General features: G+C 39.8%; 3 protein-coding genes across 3 annotated transcripts in view; 2 read left to right on the top strand and 1 right to left on the bottom strand.

The window, feature by feature from the left end:
• The window catches only part of ppp2r5b (protein phosphatase 2, regulatory subunit B', beta), a 48,377-nt gene extending 40,884 nt beyond the window's left edge, over positions 1 to 7,493 (top strand). Inside the window, exons 12-13 of the mRNA XM_059355040.1 lie at positions 1,388 to 1,489; positions 2,779 to 7,493. Of these exons, the coding sequence (XP_059211023.1) occupies positions 1,388 to 1,489; positions 2,779 to 3,016 (340 nt within the window). The 3' untranslated portion in view covers positions 3,017 to 7,493. The remainder of the gene's footprint in view (positions 1 to 1,387; positions 1,490 to 2,778) is intronic.
• Positions 7,494 to 10,135: 2,642 nt separating this feature from the next.
• Positions 10,136 to 12,071, top strand: LOC131989739 (glycoprotein hormone beta-5-like). The gene is made up of 2 exons (XM_059355049.1): positions 10,136 to 10,336; positions 11,802 to 12,071. The coding sequence occupies exons 1-2, from the start codon at positions 10,136 to 10,138 to the stop codon at positions 11,988 to 11,990; spliced, it is 390 nt and encodes a 129-aa protein (XP_059211032.1). The 3' UTR covers positions 11,991 to 12,071.
• An 838-nt stretch (positions 12,072 to 12,909) lies between these two features.
• gpha2 (glycoprotein hormone subunit alpha 2) lies at positions 12,910 to 15,725 on the bottom strand. The gene is made up of 4 exons (XM_059355048.1): positions 15,572 to 15,725; positions 15,230 to 15,362; positions 13,903 to 14,087; positions 12,910 to 13,812 (listed from the first exon to the last, which is right to left on the bottom strand). Exons 1-4 carry the CDS (start codon positions 15,617 to 15,619, stop codon positions 13,708 to 13,710), a joined length of 471 nt encoding a protein of 156 aa, XP_059211031.1. The 5' UTR covers positions 15,620 to 15,725; the 3' UTR covers positions 12,910 to 13,707.
• Positions 15,726 to 17,285: the final 1,560 nt, after the last annotated feature.

Raw genomic sequence — 17,285 nt, 5'->3', positions numbered from 1 at the left:
CAGTTGCGAACTAGGGGTGTTTCAAAGTTGTCCCAGAGGGATAACTTCAAAAATTGCATACTTTGGATGGGAGAGGGGGGAAACTAAACCACTGCTGCTCAGGGAGCACAAGATAGTCCTTATAAACCAACCAGGAAGCCTTTAAAGAACACAAACAGCTGGGTTTAATAACAACCCAGGGCAAACAACCAACACACTAGAAATGATCACAAAATGCTCAAAATGTATGAAGCGACTGTGTAAGAAGGTGAGACAATGAGTCAGTACAGTGCACCGGAACCCAGCTACCTATATAGTCCTCCCACACCTGGTCCAAATCAGGGGCAATCACCTGAACCTGCACAGAGCTGATCACAGATCACAATCATGCTGCGTTCAGACTGCAGGCGAATCTGATTCAAATCAGATTCCTACTCAAATCCGATTTTTAGGGCTGACTGTCCACACTGTTTTTAGCAAGTGTCCAAATCGAATATGGCTCTGTTCAGACTGGGCCACATTATTGACTGATCTGACAGGTTGCTGTAGTAACGGCATCAGAGCGTCTGATGTCATATAATTGCGACAGCGACAAGAACAACAACAACAAACATGATGGAGGCAGGTCACCTCAGTATATTGGCCTTATCACTGTCCAGTAGAGGTGCAGAACATCTCAGACGCACCAGGGGAGAAACCGGGCGGATGGACACCCCCGTCGGGCCCGCATGAGTCGGGCGCGGCTGCCAGTGGACACCTCGTCTCCACGATACGCGTGCTGCGTAGAGTGATATCACGGACAGTCAAAACCGATCTGAGTGTTCAGACGGTTCAGACTGAGACGCATCTGTCCAAATGCGATTTGAAACTACCTCCCGAAGGTGGTTTCGAATGGTCTGCAAAAAGACTGTTCGGACTTCAAAAGAGCCATCCAGTTCCAATCTGGATGGGCTAAAAATCTTATTTTGGCTGGCAGTCTGAACGAGGCCTCAGTGAGAGGCACGTGTGAGTACCTCTCACACTTTCCACCTTTACCCAATTCAAAAAGTTTATTTTATTCTCGTCATTTCGACTTTTTTCTGAATTCTGCTTAATGAAAAAAAAGTCCTGCTCCCATTATTTTTTTCTCATACCTTGCCCTAATCCTCTTCTGTAGAATAAATGTAGTGGAGTAGTAAGTACATTATTTACTTTAACTACTTTACTTTAAATATAAGGTTGCATTAAAATTAACATATTTTTATATAGTACAAGTATTTACTTAGTCAGTTTCCACCACTGCTAATACTGTGAAGATCACTCAGCTTCACAGCTGCAACAAACGTCCATTTTCCCAACGCTAAGAAAAAATGACCCATAATGCAACGGGACTGACCAAGTTCATTATCTTCTCACTGTGTCTCTGCAGGACCATTGTGTCTCTGATCTACAACGTGCTGAAGACCTTCATGGAGATGAACAGCAAGTTGTTTGATGACCTCACTGCCTCCTACAAAGTGGAGAAACAGAAGTGAGTGTGACTCACCCTTTTGTGTGTGTGTGTGTGCATGTGCGTGTGTATTTGTCACTGGATACAACAGTGACAACAAGAGGAAGAAATAGAGGGCTCTTAAGTCATGTTTTAGACAGTATTTGTTCCATTCTCCATCACCTTATATTTCACATTGTAAGTATGTATCGCTTAGGTCATCTTTTGAGCAAGAATCACATCATGATTCCACTCATTCATTACCCCGTCATCATTATGTATCTCATGCCTGCAGGTTCAGTACAGAGTTTGAGTCAGGGCGTTTTTAACTTCAGCATAAAGATAGGCAGAGGAAACAGTTATCCTGGCTCTATTCACTTTTGATCTTTCCTTGCGTCTTTTTAATGACGTCAACAAAGAAATTTGCTTTGGCCTGAATTGCATTGTGACTTTATCTACGTTCCAATTGGTTTACTTTTTCTTTTTACCTTTAGTACTTTAGTATGCATTGAAGTTGCCCATACAAAGTGTGTGCTATTGCATGCAATTTTGATATAATTGGGACATGCTACTTTATACCATGGCACCTTGAACTTTGACCCTCTGGCTTATTACTCTCAACGGCCACTACACTAGGTACACCTTGCTAGTACCATGTTGGCCCCCATCTTGCCGACAGAACTGCCTTGATTCCTTAACTAGATTCAATAAGGTGCTGGAAAAAATCCTCAGAGATTTTGGTCCATACCAACATGATAGCAACACGCTGTTGCTGCAGATTTGTCGGCTGCACATCTATGATGCAAATCTCCTGTTCCACCACATCCAAAAGGTGCTCTATTGGATTGAGATCTGGTGACTGTGGAGGCCATTTGTCATGTTAAAGAAACCAGTTTGAGGTAATTTGAGCTTTGTGACATGGTGCATTATCCTGCAGGAAGTAGCCATCAGAAGATGATTTACATAAAAGGATGGACAAGGTCAGCAACAATACTTATGTAGGCTTTGGTGACCATGTCTAGATGCCTCAATGCATGGAGTTGCTGCCATGTGATTGGCTGATTAGATATTTATGTTTACAAGCAGTTGAACAGGTTTACCTAATGAAGTGGCCGGTGAGTGTGTCAGCTGTGCAGAGACGGAAAAGCATGCTGGTTTGCACACTGGAAAATGTGACCAGATACTATAAATTTTACTATTTATTCTTTTTAAAGATTCTATTAGAAAGAAAATGGTTCCTACAAAGTGTTAGACTTTCCCAACAGCTAATTTCTTGGTTCCGACCCCTCCATACCTCCCCACTTTCTTTCCCCTTCTACCTGCCTCTCAAGGGAGCTGAAGCGAGAGAAGGAGCGTGCAGATCTCTGGCGAGGGCTGGAGGAGCACCAGGACCGCCGGATGCAGATGCTCACAGAGGCGGCCAGGAACCAGCGCAACCTCCAGGAGCGAGGCGAGAGAGGGGACCCACCGACCCCTTCGTCCCCGCAGACGGCTCACTCCGACCAGCCCGAGCCCAAGCCAAGCGGGGCCTCTTCTTCCTCCTCTGGAGCCGGGGAGAGCGCCACCTAGGTGCTGCTCCACAGAGATTGGATAGCACGGGGGTTAGGGGATGGGGAGAAGACATGAGGTTGATGGTGAAAGTGTTGGGAGAGAAAAGGTACAAAATCCACTGTTCTTTTTTATCTTGCATCATCGAGGGCGTGGCTTTTTGTGAAAAAGCGCACAATCTCAGTGATCCGAGGTAAAGACCGCACCTTTGTTCTGACAGAGTTGTGTGAAACTGGTTCACTTTTTGCTGTGCACACATTATGTTGCAGATCAGAAGATGAATATTGTCCAAAAGTGCAGACTGTCATTTTAATTAGTGGCTGGTTTATTAAACTGCAGGTCAGTGTCCAAAATTGGTAGCTGGCCTGCTTCAAATCAGCCTCACAATAAGAGATGAAATGTCTCTTTTGGTGCAACACTAATCAAGTTTAACATGTGTCTAACTTGTCTTGATATTTAACCAACCGAGTCTGTACTGTGGCCTCGTATTTATCTTTTGGTCGGAGATGCTTATTTCATGCGTGAATAGCACAATACATTAATAAACAAAAGAAGCAATTTCACACAAATGTCCCAAAACTATGGCCGCACAGACCAGACACACACACACACACCAGACACACACACACACACACACACACACACACACACACACAGACGCAGGTACATATTTACTGTAAATATGAGAAGACAGAGCTAAGAAAGTGTATTCAGGTCGAACCAATCTTCACACACAGAAACACTCGATTGATGCACCGAAATACAGTTTACAGACACACAGGCACACACACACACACACATACACACACACACACACACACACACACACACACACACACACAGCTGGTTCTGGTGCCTCTCCCATTCTGTCGGGTTCCACCAAAGGACGAGCCTAAAGTCCCTCAAGGTTAAATACCCACTGATGAAAATGATGATAATGATATAAAGTACAATACTGTTCCTTCTTCTTACTTGTTACTCTACTACTACTACTCTACTCTACTCTAAGTACTACTGATGATGATGATGATGATAATGTTTTTATATATATACATATGTCTCTGGATATTTCTGTAGTGTATTATGGGAGAAACACTAGTGTAGCAGATACCATAAAGGGGAAGGCCGGCTCGAATTTTGTATTCACATCACATGTTAACTGTACGAGGCCATAATGTGAGTGCTGAAATTCAGCGGAATTCCCCTTTAACAGACCTTAAAGAGGGGAGGAATGAACTGGATTGCCGGTGGCTGTTTTTCTTTTATTTTGAAATTTTGGATGATCATGGTGCGGCGGGTTTGTTTTAAAGGGGTATTTCGTAGAAATCCAAAAACATTCCATGTTTAAAGATTTTTTTTAAAGGTGCCCTGCGGAGCTAAACTGTAAACAAAAACCAAAATGAATTGTGTGTATCCTTAAAAATGTGTTAAATACATTATAAAACATTTGTAAAGCCGATATTTTAACAAATTTTTTACATCCATTTTTACTTGTTCTTCTTTTTCTTCTTTCCAGCCTTTGTTGGCATATAAGTTTCTTTGCACATTACCGCCACCAACTGTGTAACAGTGGAATAGCATGACAGCAGCAGCACAATGTGAATCACATTGTCTGCTTGCCCATGTACATACATGTGAAACCTCTTGTGCAATACAAACATACTGGGGACCCGCTCATAAAAACATTGCTCTATAGCGCTAATAGTGGTCAAAAACTCCACTGGGCACCTTTAATTTTGATAATGTGGTTAAAAGTTTACTAAAAATCTACCCATTTGCCTAGGTTACATTTTACAAAGTTGAAGTTTAGAACCCCCTCAATTTCTCAAAGCAAACTACTACACCCTGACCAACAGAGAGGTTAGTGGACCACAAGTGTTTCAGACCAAAAGAAAAACACAGTGATCCAGTTGGATTTCTGAACCCTTTAGGCTCAGCAGACCTGACGCTGCTAGAAGGCGACCACGACGATGATAACTCTTTTTCGGTGTGAACCAAGAAAAATCTGTTTATTCTTGTCTGATCATTATGATAAAGTGATGGGATAAAGACAGGGGGAAAAAACAAAAAAATTATTTTAGCAATATTTTCATTCTTTCAGGATAATCTGTGTGTTATTAGGGGGTTGAACAGGAAGTGGGTGTCACACTCAAACGTTTACCCCCCACTCTTGTTTTTACTCCTGTTGCGTCCTTGATATTCACATTGTCTTAAAGGTACTTTCTGTGTAAATTGATTTGATGAAAAATGATTTTGCTTTGTAATTATGTTGTTTTTTTCTTGGTTTTTGTATGATCTTGTTCATTTTGTGGAAAACTGATACTGATGCTATTTATTTTCTATTTGATCAGGAAATCTAACCTTATTTGAAGATGATGGTCAGGTTGTGTGTGTGTGTGCGTGCGTGCGTGCGTGCCTGCGTGTGTGTGCGCATCGGTGTGTATCCAGTGAGTGAATTAGTGAGCAGGAGATGTGCGTAGACAGAGTGATAGAGAATGAGAGAAAACAGTTCTCTCTTTGTTTCTTTTTCTCTCTCTCTCCTTCTCTCCTTCCTGAGGGACAGGGTTTGAATCCGAATGTATCGTAAAACAAATCGATTGTTTTTTTGACGCTTGAGACGCAGAGCTACCTGTCGGCTGCTTCGTAACCAAACCTTTCAAAAACCCTTCAGACCAGCAGTTTTTGTTAAAACACTCACTTTGAATCATGCCTGAGTCAACAAGGTTTTGAAATCCTTGAAAACAGCTCTCTGATTGGCCTTTCAAGTTTTATTGAGCTGTTAATATACAACTTATTTGGTATTTGACGTCATTAATCTGCACCTGGCCCAATTTTACATGTTTTTTGTGAATGCTATAAGTTTGAGTTAGATTGACTTTCTTTGGTGCTTTGAGGCTGCAGTCACACATAATCTACCATTGCTTCTTCTTTTTTGCTTTCAAGTGTTGACACTGCAGCTTTGCATTTATTGCAATTTCCAGATGTTGAATCCAATACCCAGGTTGTTACAGCGCATCTGTCAGTCAAGACAAATATTGTCTCATCATGGGCTCCATCAGGGGATGGGGTTGCTTGTTTGTTCTGGGGATAGCTCAGTGTGTCATGTCATGTGACTGAAGTATGGAACTTTGGTACCAGGTGTTCAGAATGTAGCATCACATGATGGCACCTGAGACATCCCCATGGAAACTGAGCAAACGCCATCTACTGATGAAGACTGAAATAAGGCTTTTAGTTTCACATGTGCTTGTGGTTCCCAACCTGCTGGCTTGAGAATCCTCAGAACAAACAAACCCCTTGGTGTTTGTGTGGACATGAGTTGTGAGCTGTTCAACCAAAGAGTGTTTTTACCCCTCAGATAGTCTTGATTTTATGGTTTTTAAAAGCCTTGACAGGTAAACGTGTCCAGTATTTCACAAGTTAAGACCAAACTTTGCATTCTAAGTGGATGCTCAACCTCAAACATACAAATCAGGAAAAATACATAAAGAGCAAAATATGAAGAAAATTGGGGATTTCTTAATTATTATTGTTCTCATGTCCTTTTTAATGAACTTGTGACCCTTCTGATTTATCTCAGGACCCCTTAAGGTGCGCCAACCACCAGATTTCGGAACCACTGACACACCACTCTGATACCACTGATTTTTTTTCTTCTGTTTCTGCACACAATCGTAGATGTCAAGTACACAAATTTGCATGGATCGTGCTCCATGGAAGCCACACAGAAAATGCATTGATGGATTTGGTGTGAAAGAACCTAAAACGGCTAAAAACCTGCACCTGCAAATGCCACCTGGCCGGCACACCGGGCACATAAAAGGGAAAAGACTCCCATGTGGTTGGATTTCAAATATTGTTTTGATTCAGGCAGAGAGAAAAAAACACAACTGAAAAGAGACAAAACTTGACCTTGCTGTCATAAAATTTAGCTTCCTCTATGATTTTTTTGTTTTGGCTAGCTTACACACAAACCCTCTTGATTGTTATTGTCAGTCGGTCAGCTGACTCGGGGAAACCCCAGTTCCCACTGTTCTAGAATTCTCACTTCTATTGATTAATAGTAATATTCCTCTTTCTACAATTCTGTCGTACATTCTAGAACTGCTCCAGAACAGGATGCGAGAGAAGAGAGTGTTCATAGAGAGCTCGGGTATCGCCACACAGACAGCCATCAAACACTGGTTTCATTTCCTGTCACATTTCCTCTCTTTGGTCATTTTCATGTGGCCACATTTAAACTAATGCTTTAAACCAGAGGGGTTGCGTGAACGGATTTGATGAGAGCAGCCAGTAAAGATTAAAAACAGAGGAGGAGAAAGACAGAGGAAAGAAAAGACGTAGAGTTAGACACGATAGAACGGCAATAAGTCAGAGCAACAGTAACAGAGAATATAATGTTACCGAAACCTACAACTGCATTACGTAGCAATTTCACTGAATTTCTAGATTTGCACTGTCTGCCCAATGGTCTGTGTTTGTTGTGTTGAAGAAAAACCTTAGAGAAGATGATTAAGACGATGCAGAAGAAGAAGAAGAAGAAGAAGAAGATGTATATTTTGGGGACCAACACAGTGGTGGGGGGGTTTGAATGTAGAGAGGCTTACTACTGTACGTAACATTACAGGGGGGTTTAGAATGGAGAAAAAAACTATGTGCTAAAAATGAAACTTCACTTTGAGAAAACATTCTGGGAGTCTGTGCTTTTTTGTGTGTCACCTCTTTTTCTCTTCAGTAATTTTAATATGCTTATATTCAGTGGTATGAATTCCACTTCCTTTTATTGATACTTTGATCAACAGCCAAAACGCAGATTACTTAAAGCTGAACCAGTTTATAGACAGTGTTTAATGTGGCCGGTGTCACTTGTGTAGTTATAAACTCTTTTACCTCTTTGACCATGTTGTTTTGTTTTTGACCAACACACTGCAACTTTTCCTTTTTTTCAGCATGAAATTACTTAAACCCACAGTACACTACCTGCTTAGTATCAAACTGCAGGTAAAGTTAGCACTTAGTCAGGAGAACAAATAGCAAAATATTTTCCTCAGGAGTTGGTGGATACCAAAGTAGAGCTAAAATTAAGTAAATATTGTACAACACACTTTCAAATAAATGCTCTTGCTTTCCGTCTTCTGAATGTGTAAATAACCAATTGTTTACTCCAGTAATATGTTAGCCATACTGTAAATTTTTGTCGATGTGTAATCCTCCAATCTGCTGTAAGTGTTTATTAAGTATTTAGTGGCTTTAAGGCTTTCTTACAAGCCATTTTTTAAGATATTTGCTCATCATTTTCAAATGCAGGCTATATAGTTTGGATGTATTTTTACCTTCACTATGTTTTCTGTTCGTTTTTTGTTTGTTTGTCAGCAGGACTACGGGAAAAAAAAAACAACTGGCCTCATTTTCATGAATCTTGGTGGAAAGATGTTGCATAGGCCAGAGAACACGGCATCCAATTTTGGAGCGGATTCAAATCACAGGGTGGATACACTAAATATTTTTCACTTTTGTTTACATTGCTAGATAGGGAATTTGTGCTGCATTTATGTATTGTCGAAAAAAAATCAGGAAAATAAAATGCCCCTTCAAGTCGAAACAATAAGTTTACAAAAATGTTGGTTCCATTGATTTACATTAATTTTCATATGGTGTCAGAATAAATTGATGTGTTCTTTTGTTGCATAATTCATCACAATTAACATCAAAGCTGCAAATTTCTAAATAGGCTAAAACACTGGTATGGTATAGAACAAAAATGTCCATGTAGCAGCAGAAGAGTCAGTTACTCTGATGAGTTCACATGATCTGCTTTAATCCCTTCATTTTGAAATTTACTAACTTTAACTTTTTTCTAATTATATGGTGTCAATGGTTTTAAATTACCCAGCAAGAGTTTAAACGTCCTGTTCTTTGTATTCACGTTACCAATCCTTTGTTGCACTAAGTGTCATGGTTAAGTACTGACAGTCCTCACATCACCAGAAGAGTAGACCAAAGTTGGATGAAGAACTGCACACACACACACGCACACAGAGAGATACAGGCTGAGGTTAAGAAAACATAGACAAGCATCAGTATTTTCCAGGGAGTCTCCATTATTTCTGGCTTGGGGTCTCTAATGGTATTTCATTGTAATTGCTATGATGTCAGAGTGTCCGTCCGCCCTAATGGTCTTCTAAAAACAACAACAAGGACAGATTGGTTCCATTCACTGGTTGTTGTCCGGGCAGAGAGACACCGGAGTCCAGCAGCTCAAATCTCTGCAAGATCTCCAGCTGAAAAGGTGAGAAGTGTTTTTTTCTAAAGACCCATGAAGTTTTTCATTTTAAGATACTTTGAACTATTTTACTGTGCACAATTGTGTTAGCAGGCTATTTTACACCACTGTTATATCCTATAGTATGTGCAGTTATTGTACTCACAGTGAAGACAATGTGGTGTTAGTGGTCTCATTGCCTATAAAAGTATTCACATCATTCTGTTCATGCAAAAAGTATTTTTGTTTCAGTGTTATATTTCTTAATATGAGTGAAGTGTTCTGCAGTCTGGCTGAGTTGAGGTGATTCCAGTTGTTTAAATACAGTTTAAGTCGTTTACTTGAAGAATAATGGAGCAGATGTCTCCAGTAGCATTAAAGAAATCACTACTGATTGTAATTAAAGTAAGATTTTTGATGTGTGAAAGGGAAATTACAAACATCACATCAATTTGTTGCTTAAAATAGAATTTAATGTTTTGTTGTTTATTTTTTGTTTTATTTTTAAATTTTTAATTACACAGATTTTTTTCAATAGTGTATGTCAGTTACTACTGACTGCAGTAGCCATAATGAGCACTAGAGGGAGTTGTGAGTCGTTGAATGTCACAGTGTACTCTGAAACTGTCAGCTTTTATGGATCATCATCAATCAAACATTCAGCCATTCCTTAACTTTTTCTTTTTATATATATATATATATATATAAGAGGTTAAACTGAATCTTTGAGTCTGTAAACATGCAAAACAAAACATAGTATTTATATTAAGGAGAACTGCATCCCACCCAGGGACAGAAAGCAATAATGTACTTTAATAAGAGTATTCCCTCCATGAAAGCTACTCTTTATTTTTCTTTCTCCATCTATTATTCCCAGCATGCATCTCCATCCCGTGTCCCTCTCTCTCCTCCTCCTCCTGGTTGTGGGTGCAGCCGAGGTGTGTGCTGCAGTGACAACCACGCTGCACGGCTTCAGAGGTTGCGCTGTGCGAGAGTTCACCTTTGTGGCCCAGAAGCCTGGCTGCAAGGGACTGCGCATCACCACAGAGGCCTGCTGGGGGCGTTGTCACACCTGGGAGGTAAAGGTCACACACGCACAGCAGAGGGACTGTACATCAGTTACACTGAGCCACTGCAGGAGTCCCACTCTTTTCTGCTGCTATTTCTGAAAGCTGCCGTCATGCTGGAATTGTGAAACATCAAATAAATGATTAATGACCCAGGACTCAACCCAAACCATAAGAAGGCCAATGACCAACTCTCGACTCTGACCAATATGTCATTGTCATTGCCTAAGTCTCTCCAAGCAGGGAGGGTTTCTGAACTTTTACTGAACTTGTTCTAGTTTGCAAGGATTCAGATTTCACCTCTGAGGTCATTGAAAATCCAAGTTTAGGGGAACTCAGTCAGATACAATGCCTTTAGAGGAGAAAGAGCTCTGAATCAGCAAAAGCAGAGCTGACTCCGTCACATCACAGAAGTTTAAAACCTTAACTCAAAGTCCACTTACTACGTTTTTGTAGAACTTTCAGCATCTCATAGTCCTCCTCAGGCTATGGGGGTTAATTCTATAGATAAAAATCAAAACTCAAGATTCACTTCTGCTTTTACTGCTCAATGGAGTTTTAGACTACATCCACCTACTTCCTTCAAGAAGACAGAGAGATGTGGTTGAAAGCTCCATGGATGGGCTTACCGGGCACAGGCCCAACTACAATATGTCAGTCAAAGAACATGTACCGACCAGGAGGAGACTCAAAGTGAGCACAAAGAAACATAAAACAACTACTGAAAGTCATAAAAAGACTACTGAGAGACAAAAATAACTACAAAGAGAAGTTAAACAGCTCCAAAGACATCCAAAGAGATTCAATAGAGATCTGTAAAAAAAATGGCAAAACAACCACAAAGAGAAACAAAATAGAGAAGAAACAACTTCAAATAGACTCAAAAATAACTACAAAACACCCAAACAATTACAATGTGATACAAAATGTACCACAAAGAAACACAAAATTAACATAATAAGATACAAAATAGGCTAGACATCTATGATGTCAGTGTGTGGAGAGGTGGTGGGGCCTTTTGCATGTTTGTGTCCCGTTGCCTCATAATCTGCCCTTGGAAAGCTCAGGGAAGAGCTCGGATGTGAGCCTTGAGATGATATTTTTTTGTCAACCCATCAATTCCAAGGTCATTCTTACATAGTATGAGGTGGATTGAAGTAAAAAAAAATCTTCTGACTGAAATTTTATTCGCGCTCCAGCCAAGTCACGTGCAGTGTTTGAAACATGTTCCAGGTTAGGTTACTTGACACCTGCTTAAGAAATACTAATGCATACGAATTCAGCAGGCCTATTTACACATTCTAAATATTATCCAGCAATATTTCAATGACTTTTCCAAAAACCTTACGGAGGATTTTATTTTTCAATAACTTTTCAAGGACCTAGAAATTGCATTTTCAATTTCCATAACTTTTCCAGGTTTTTCATGACCGTACGAACCCTGTGTCTAGTCAAAGTGTGTGTGTGCTCCCTGCAGAGACCTGTGCCGGACCCCCCCTACATCCACCGACACCATCGCGTGTGTACATACAGTCACACCCGCCACATGACGGCCCGCCTGCCGGGCTGCCAGCCAAACGTTTCCCCTCTCTACCACTATCCCATGGCTCTGCACTGCCACTGTGCTGTCTGCTCCACACAGGACACAGAGTGTGAGACCTTCTGATGCACAGACACCACTGTTAACAATGTAATCATCACATTTTCTGATATGAATGAATCTGAATAAAAGAATGACATCAAGACAATTGAGTAAGTGTGATACTTATATGTGTATGTGTATACAAATTGATAAATAGCAGAGGAAAGATATGTATTAAATGCTATTATTTTATAATATTTAAGTGAAAGAAGTTGATGTGTGTGTGTGTGTGTGTGCGTGTGTGTGTATAAAGTGAGAAGACAAATCAAAAGTCCACATTCACAGTTTAACAGTTGCAGAATAGAAATTTATTGAAATACAATTTCATCACAAACTATACAGTGCATTCTTTCTCTTTTCATTTTAATGACATTTTCAACATTCTTTGCTTGCATCGATAGATATTATTTACAAAATGTTCTTTAGTTCAAATTTATAAATATAAATAAAATTTTGTACATTCTTTGGTCTCTTGTCTGTGTTTAGTGGTTATTGCAAAGAAACTGCTTGTATATGACCTTTATGTTGATTCCAAAGGTTGACAGTATATTTACTTTTTATTGTTTAATACAAGTCAATGGGATGTCTTATATGTAATGTAATGATTTCATTCATTTTGGCATATTTAAAAATGTGAAAATGAGGTGAAATCAGTATGTTTTTAGGGTAGTGAGTTTTATTGATAATAATCCTTGGGTGTCTGTGTACGTATACTTGCTGCTGAGTCACTAAGTATGAAGGGTGATGTGACTGTTTTTTTCAAGCTGCTTTCAAAGTCAAGTGTCTGCCAAGCCTCAAAGCAAAAACATTTAAAAAGGTTCAGTTTGTTTGACATGTGAGTGACAGAATGGTTTATACAGCCTTTAAACACAAATGTGCATCAATCAAGTTTTCTAGAAAAACCTCCCTTACATCACATTTTACACAAACACACACACACACACACACACACACACAAAACACATAAACACACACACATGCAGATCTTTACAGACATCAAAAAGAGTGACTTTCCCATTTTAAGGTGAGTCTAAGTGGGTGAGTAGGTGTTACTCTGCCTGAATGAATGTCGATTAATTTTCAACCCTGTAACATAAAAGATACATTCCCATACAACAAAATTCATTCTCATTATGTAACACATGGTTAATGTTGTGAATTGAAACAAAACTTGGTTTGGTTTAGGAAAAGGTTGTAGTTTGGGTTTGAATAAGTTAAGTTAAGTATGTTAACATATGTTTTGTATGCGGTGTAAATTAAGTACATAATATAAGTTAACTTGTGCACATAAATTAAAATGACTCAATATTGACTTCTGGTTTCACAGAAGTGGTTGTTTGTGGAGTTTGAGAAACATATTTTTTATATGTATAATCCAGGAGAAAATGTGTTTCACACTGACGATAGAGTTCTGTTGTATGGCAAAGTAATTTTTTTGGAGACCAGGCCATGTTTTGATCATTTTCTGTCCACTTTTCTTACTTTCTTTTAAAAAAAACATGGAGAAAATCCTGGTTTAGACAGCAACTTTGCCGAAAGCTGAATCTTTTTCAGTTAAATAAGTTAAAGTGTATTTGCTCCAGCAATCAAAACAAGTCAATATAGATAGAAAAAGGATAGTTACTGTTGCATCACTGAAAGTCTTGTATTTTAATCATTTACCAGAGTGTGTACCGTTTAACTGATCAAATTTGGTTGTTATTCTGTGTACATTTGGTATGCAGCATACAGTCTTGATGTGTCAGTAGCGGGACTTGCGGCACATATCGCAGCGACACGCCTTCGCTGTCAGGATCTCTATTTCGTCATGGTGACGACCTCGAGGACAGTCCAGGCGAACTTTGACCTGAGGTGAGAAAATCCAGTGGACATGAATGACTTGCCAAAAAAAATAAATAGAGGCTGTAGTTTACTCCCTTTTTAAAGTTTTTCTCACCTTAGCATCCCTGCTGATGGTGCAGCATCGTGAGGCGGAGGTGATGTTGTGGGTGAAGTTGGAGGCCACCAACACAGAGTATCTGGATGGAAACGCGCTGGACTCGCAGTAGCCGACGCAGGCGTAGACCAGGTGGGTGCCTTTACATGTGCCGCGACGGTCACTGCGGATGGTCACATTGAAGGCTGTAGACAGGACAGAAGAAAGAGTGTAATGGGTATGACCTTCTGTATGTATGTGAGAGATGTATTTATTGTAAAACAATGATATAAACAGTAGAACTTGACACTGATAATCAAGGACATTTCTTTACCCAAAGGAATTTTTTGTCTTGTCCTACCCTACCTTGCTTTGATTGTCTAGTAAAATTGTTCTGTGATTGGTGGACAATGGCAGATAATAACTGGGCTGGCTAGTTAGCTAGCAAGCTTGCTAATCCTCACAGGGAGGTAGTCTCCCAGTGGCGGGGAGCAAGGTGAGGACCATTAAAGTGCTGCCACAGGCCGCTGTTGGGGTCATTTTCTGAAACCAGTTAAGCATTTGATTTTTTTTAAATGTGGGGAAACACCCTCTTGAATGCCAATGTGGTAGATAAAACAAGTGCCCTCAAGGGTGCCCTTTTTATTATTTTAACCCCAGACCCTCAAACATCCTGAGTCTGCCAGTGCATGAAACGTGGCAAAATTAGCAAACTAGCCTGCCATCCGCTAGATAGCTAGCCATGCTTTTTTGCTTAACTGGTTTCAGAAGCTGAACAAATTCTTCCATGACCCCATTGTGCTTCTCTATGCTGTGATAACAATTTTTGGATGAAGCATGAAGTTCCATTTTACTCATTTGGTGGCTGGGTAGTTAGCTAGCTAACTTGCAAATTCATTTTTGGAGCTGTTGTTCAATCCCCTCCCTCTGAAGTATCCTAGTATCTTATCCAGGATATAGGTACCATTAGACCCAGCGCTGCCACAGCCTGCTGTTGGGCTCATTTTCTGTAACCAGCATGAAAGCATGTTGAAATCTATGGTTGAAATTAGCAAACTAGCTAGTTAACCAGCCGCCCTTTACGTAGCTAACCATCCTCTTATGCTTCATTGGTTACAGAAAATGAGCCGAACAGTTATCTGGCTCACTTATCACTTATCTGCCGATAGCAATGTGCTTTCCTTCGCTGTGACAAGACTGTGTGAATGAAGCATTAAGTTAAGTTTTACTCATTATCTAGCTTGCTAATTACGCTACACTTGACCACTAGCCAATCACAGCACAGAAGGATGGATGAGACTAGAATTGAAGAGAACATAAATGGCTGGTGTTTTTGGGGGACACTTACGGTGTAGGTGACAACCTGGGGTAAGGCCATCGTAGCTCCAACCTATAGGAGAGAAGAACAGCAACAGCGACATCACTGGTAGGACCAGCAGGCAGAAATGTGAAGTCTTGAACAGCGACATCTGGATGGCAGCCTGGAGGTAACAGACAGAACACCATAGTATGTAAAATGTAACTGTAAGGCCAAAGAAAATTACAGGTAATTAAAAGGTTTTTATGCAAAGCTATTCCAACTTTTGAGCTTGCATTTCCATAAATGTTTGCTTTTGGTCTTGTGAAATACAAATAGGTTTTATCTCTTTATATTTAAAATAACTAATAAAAAAAATGGAATAATGAATACCTCACAGTCCATAGATGTATCAAACGCGTGATGAAGGCATGTAGGCATTGCTTGACTATAAAGTATCAAAAGTCAAAAAGGTTGGGAACCAGGCTATTTAAAAGATCTGAATTAATTTTCTGAATTGAAGACTTTTCAAACACTGAGTTTTTAGTCAACCTGAGGTGATCTTCTCCTGATGAACTTTCCCCCTGAATCAAATCATTGCCCAGAGCCCCCTCCTTTATCTAACCAGGTGATTTCCCACCCTGCACGCCTGTGTGTCACTCAGTTGAGTAACAGCTAATGTGAGTAAAAACAATACAGTCTTTATCTTTTCAATCCGCCTCATTTAACAGCTACCTGCTGACACATGTATGTTCGCCGCTCACACCGACTCGTACACATAGCTGCACACATGACAGCAGCAACAATCAGAAACTATACACAATTAAAAGGTGAATGCGTACATATGTCCATGCATGCACGTGCTCACGCCCTCCTTGCTCACACACTCCAACACGTGTGTAAACAATAAAGTCATGTTTTCCTGTGAATTTGGTGATTGTGACCTTTGCCCTTTAAAATGGCAGCTCTTTCCAGCTCCGCTTCCTGCCAGCCGGAGCGTTGGGAATCGCCGGTGTGGTGATGGTGGAACGACCCTGGGGACGCCATTAACGCTGCTGGTACGAACAAATTAAAGGGGCAGGACTGTGTGTGTGTGAGGCCATTAACCCCGTGTCAGCTGGTGGGCCAGAGGAAATGCCCCGCTTTTTCCTCTTCTGTGGGGTTTCCACGCCTGAAGGTTTGTCTTTAAGGAAAGTGGGATGTAATACACTACAACCCGCGCTGGGGAGTGATAGTGGGAGGGATGTTGTTCAAGACCACCAATACAGCCTAAACAACATTTACCGGAGAAAAGATTCTTAAAGTGCTTGTAAAAGTATTCCACACACACAAAAAATGTCATCGAAGGAACTTTAGGTGGACCTACAGCCCATCCTTAGATCCACTCACAAAACTCTAACTATAAAAACTACCTTCAGAACTGAAAATACTGCAAATTGAATACTTCTAGAAAGTTTGAGCATAAATGGTTTAATGACGTATTTTTCTGGGGAAATTAAAAGTTTACAGACATCTGAAAAATGAAAGTTAAAAATATTTCTGTGTAAATTATTCTCAATTTATTTTAAAATTTTGTCTTACATTGTCATCTGTCTGCATCTTTACACACAGGCGAAATCCGCATTTTTGCAAAAACCTGAAACCTCAAATATTTCTACTTTATACTGAACAACGCAATAGAGTGTAATGCAATATAGGAAAAAAAACCTTAAACTTAAACAAAGACTAATTTATATAGTCTATAAACTAAATAACAGTTACATTGTTTGAATTAAAAGTCAGCTGAGTAGTGAGGATTTTCAAAATAAAACAGACACATGGCAAAACATGCATTTTTCAACAACAAGTAAATGTTGTTAATTTCAGAATTTTACACATTTGCAAAATGTGATAATATAATAACCCCACTTCCAAAAAAGTTGGGACACTTAGTAAAATGTACATAAAAGCAGAATGCATAAAATTCAGAGTGTATATTTAGAAAAGACAAATGTGTATCAGTTAGAACAAAAATATTTTATATAGGACAAGCAAATGATTGCATTCTGTTTTATTTACCTATTATTTATCGACCTCTTAAATTTTTTGGAATCAGGTTTATATTATT

Source organism: Centropristis striata, chromosome 17 (assembly GCF_030273125.1).
Source record: "Centropristis striata isolate RG_2023a ecotype Rhode Island chromosome 17, C.striata_1.0, whole genome shotgun sequence".
Lineage (NCBI taxonomy): Eukaryota > Metazoa > Chordata > Actinopteri > Perciformes > Serranidae > Centropristis > Centropristis striata.
The sequence above is the reverse complement of the archived record's forward strand: the minus strand, read 5'-3'. Positions and strand labels throughout refer to the sequence as shown.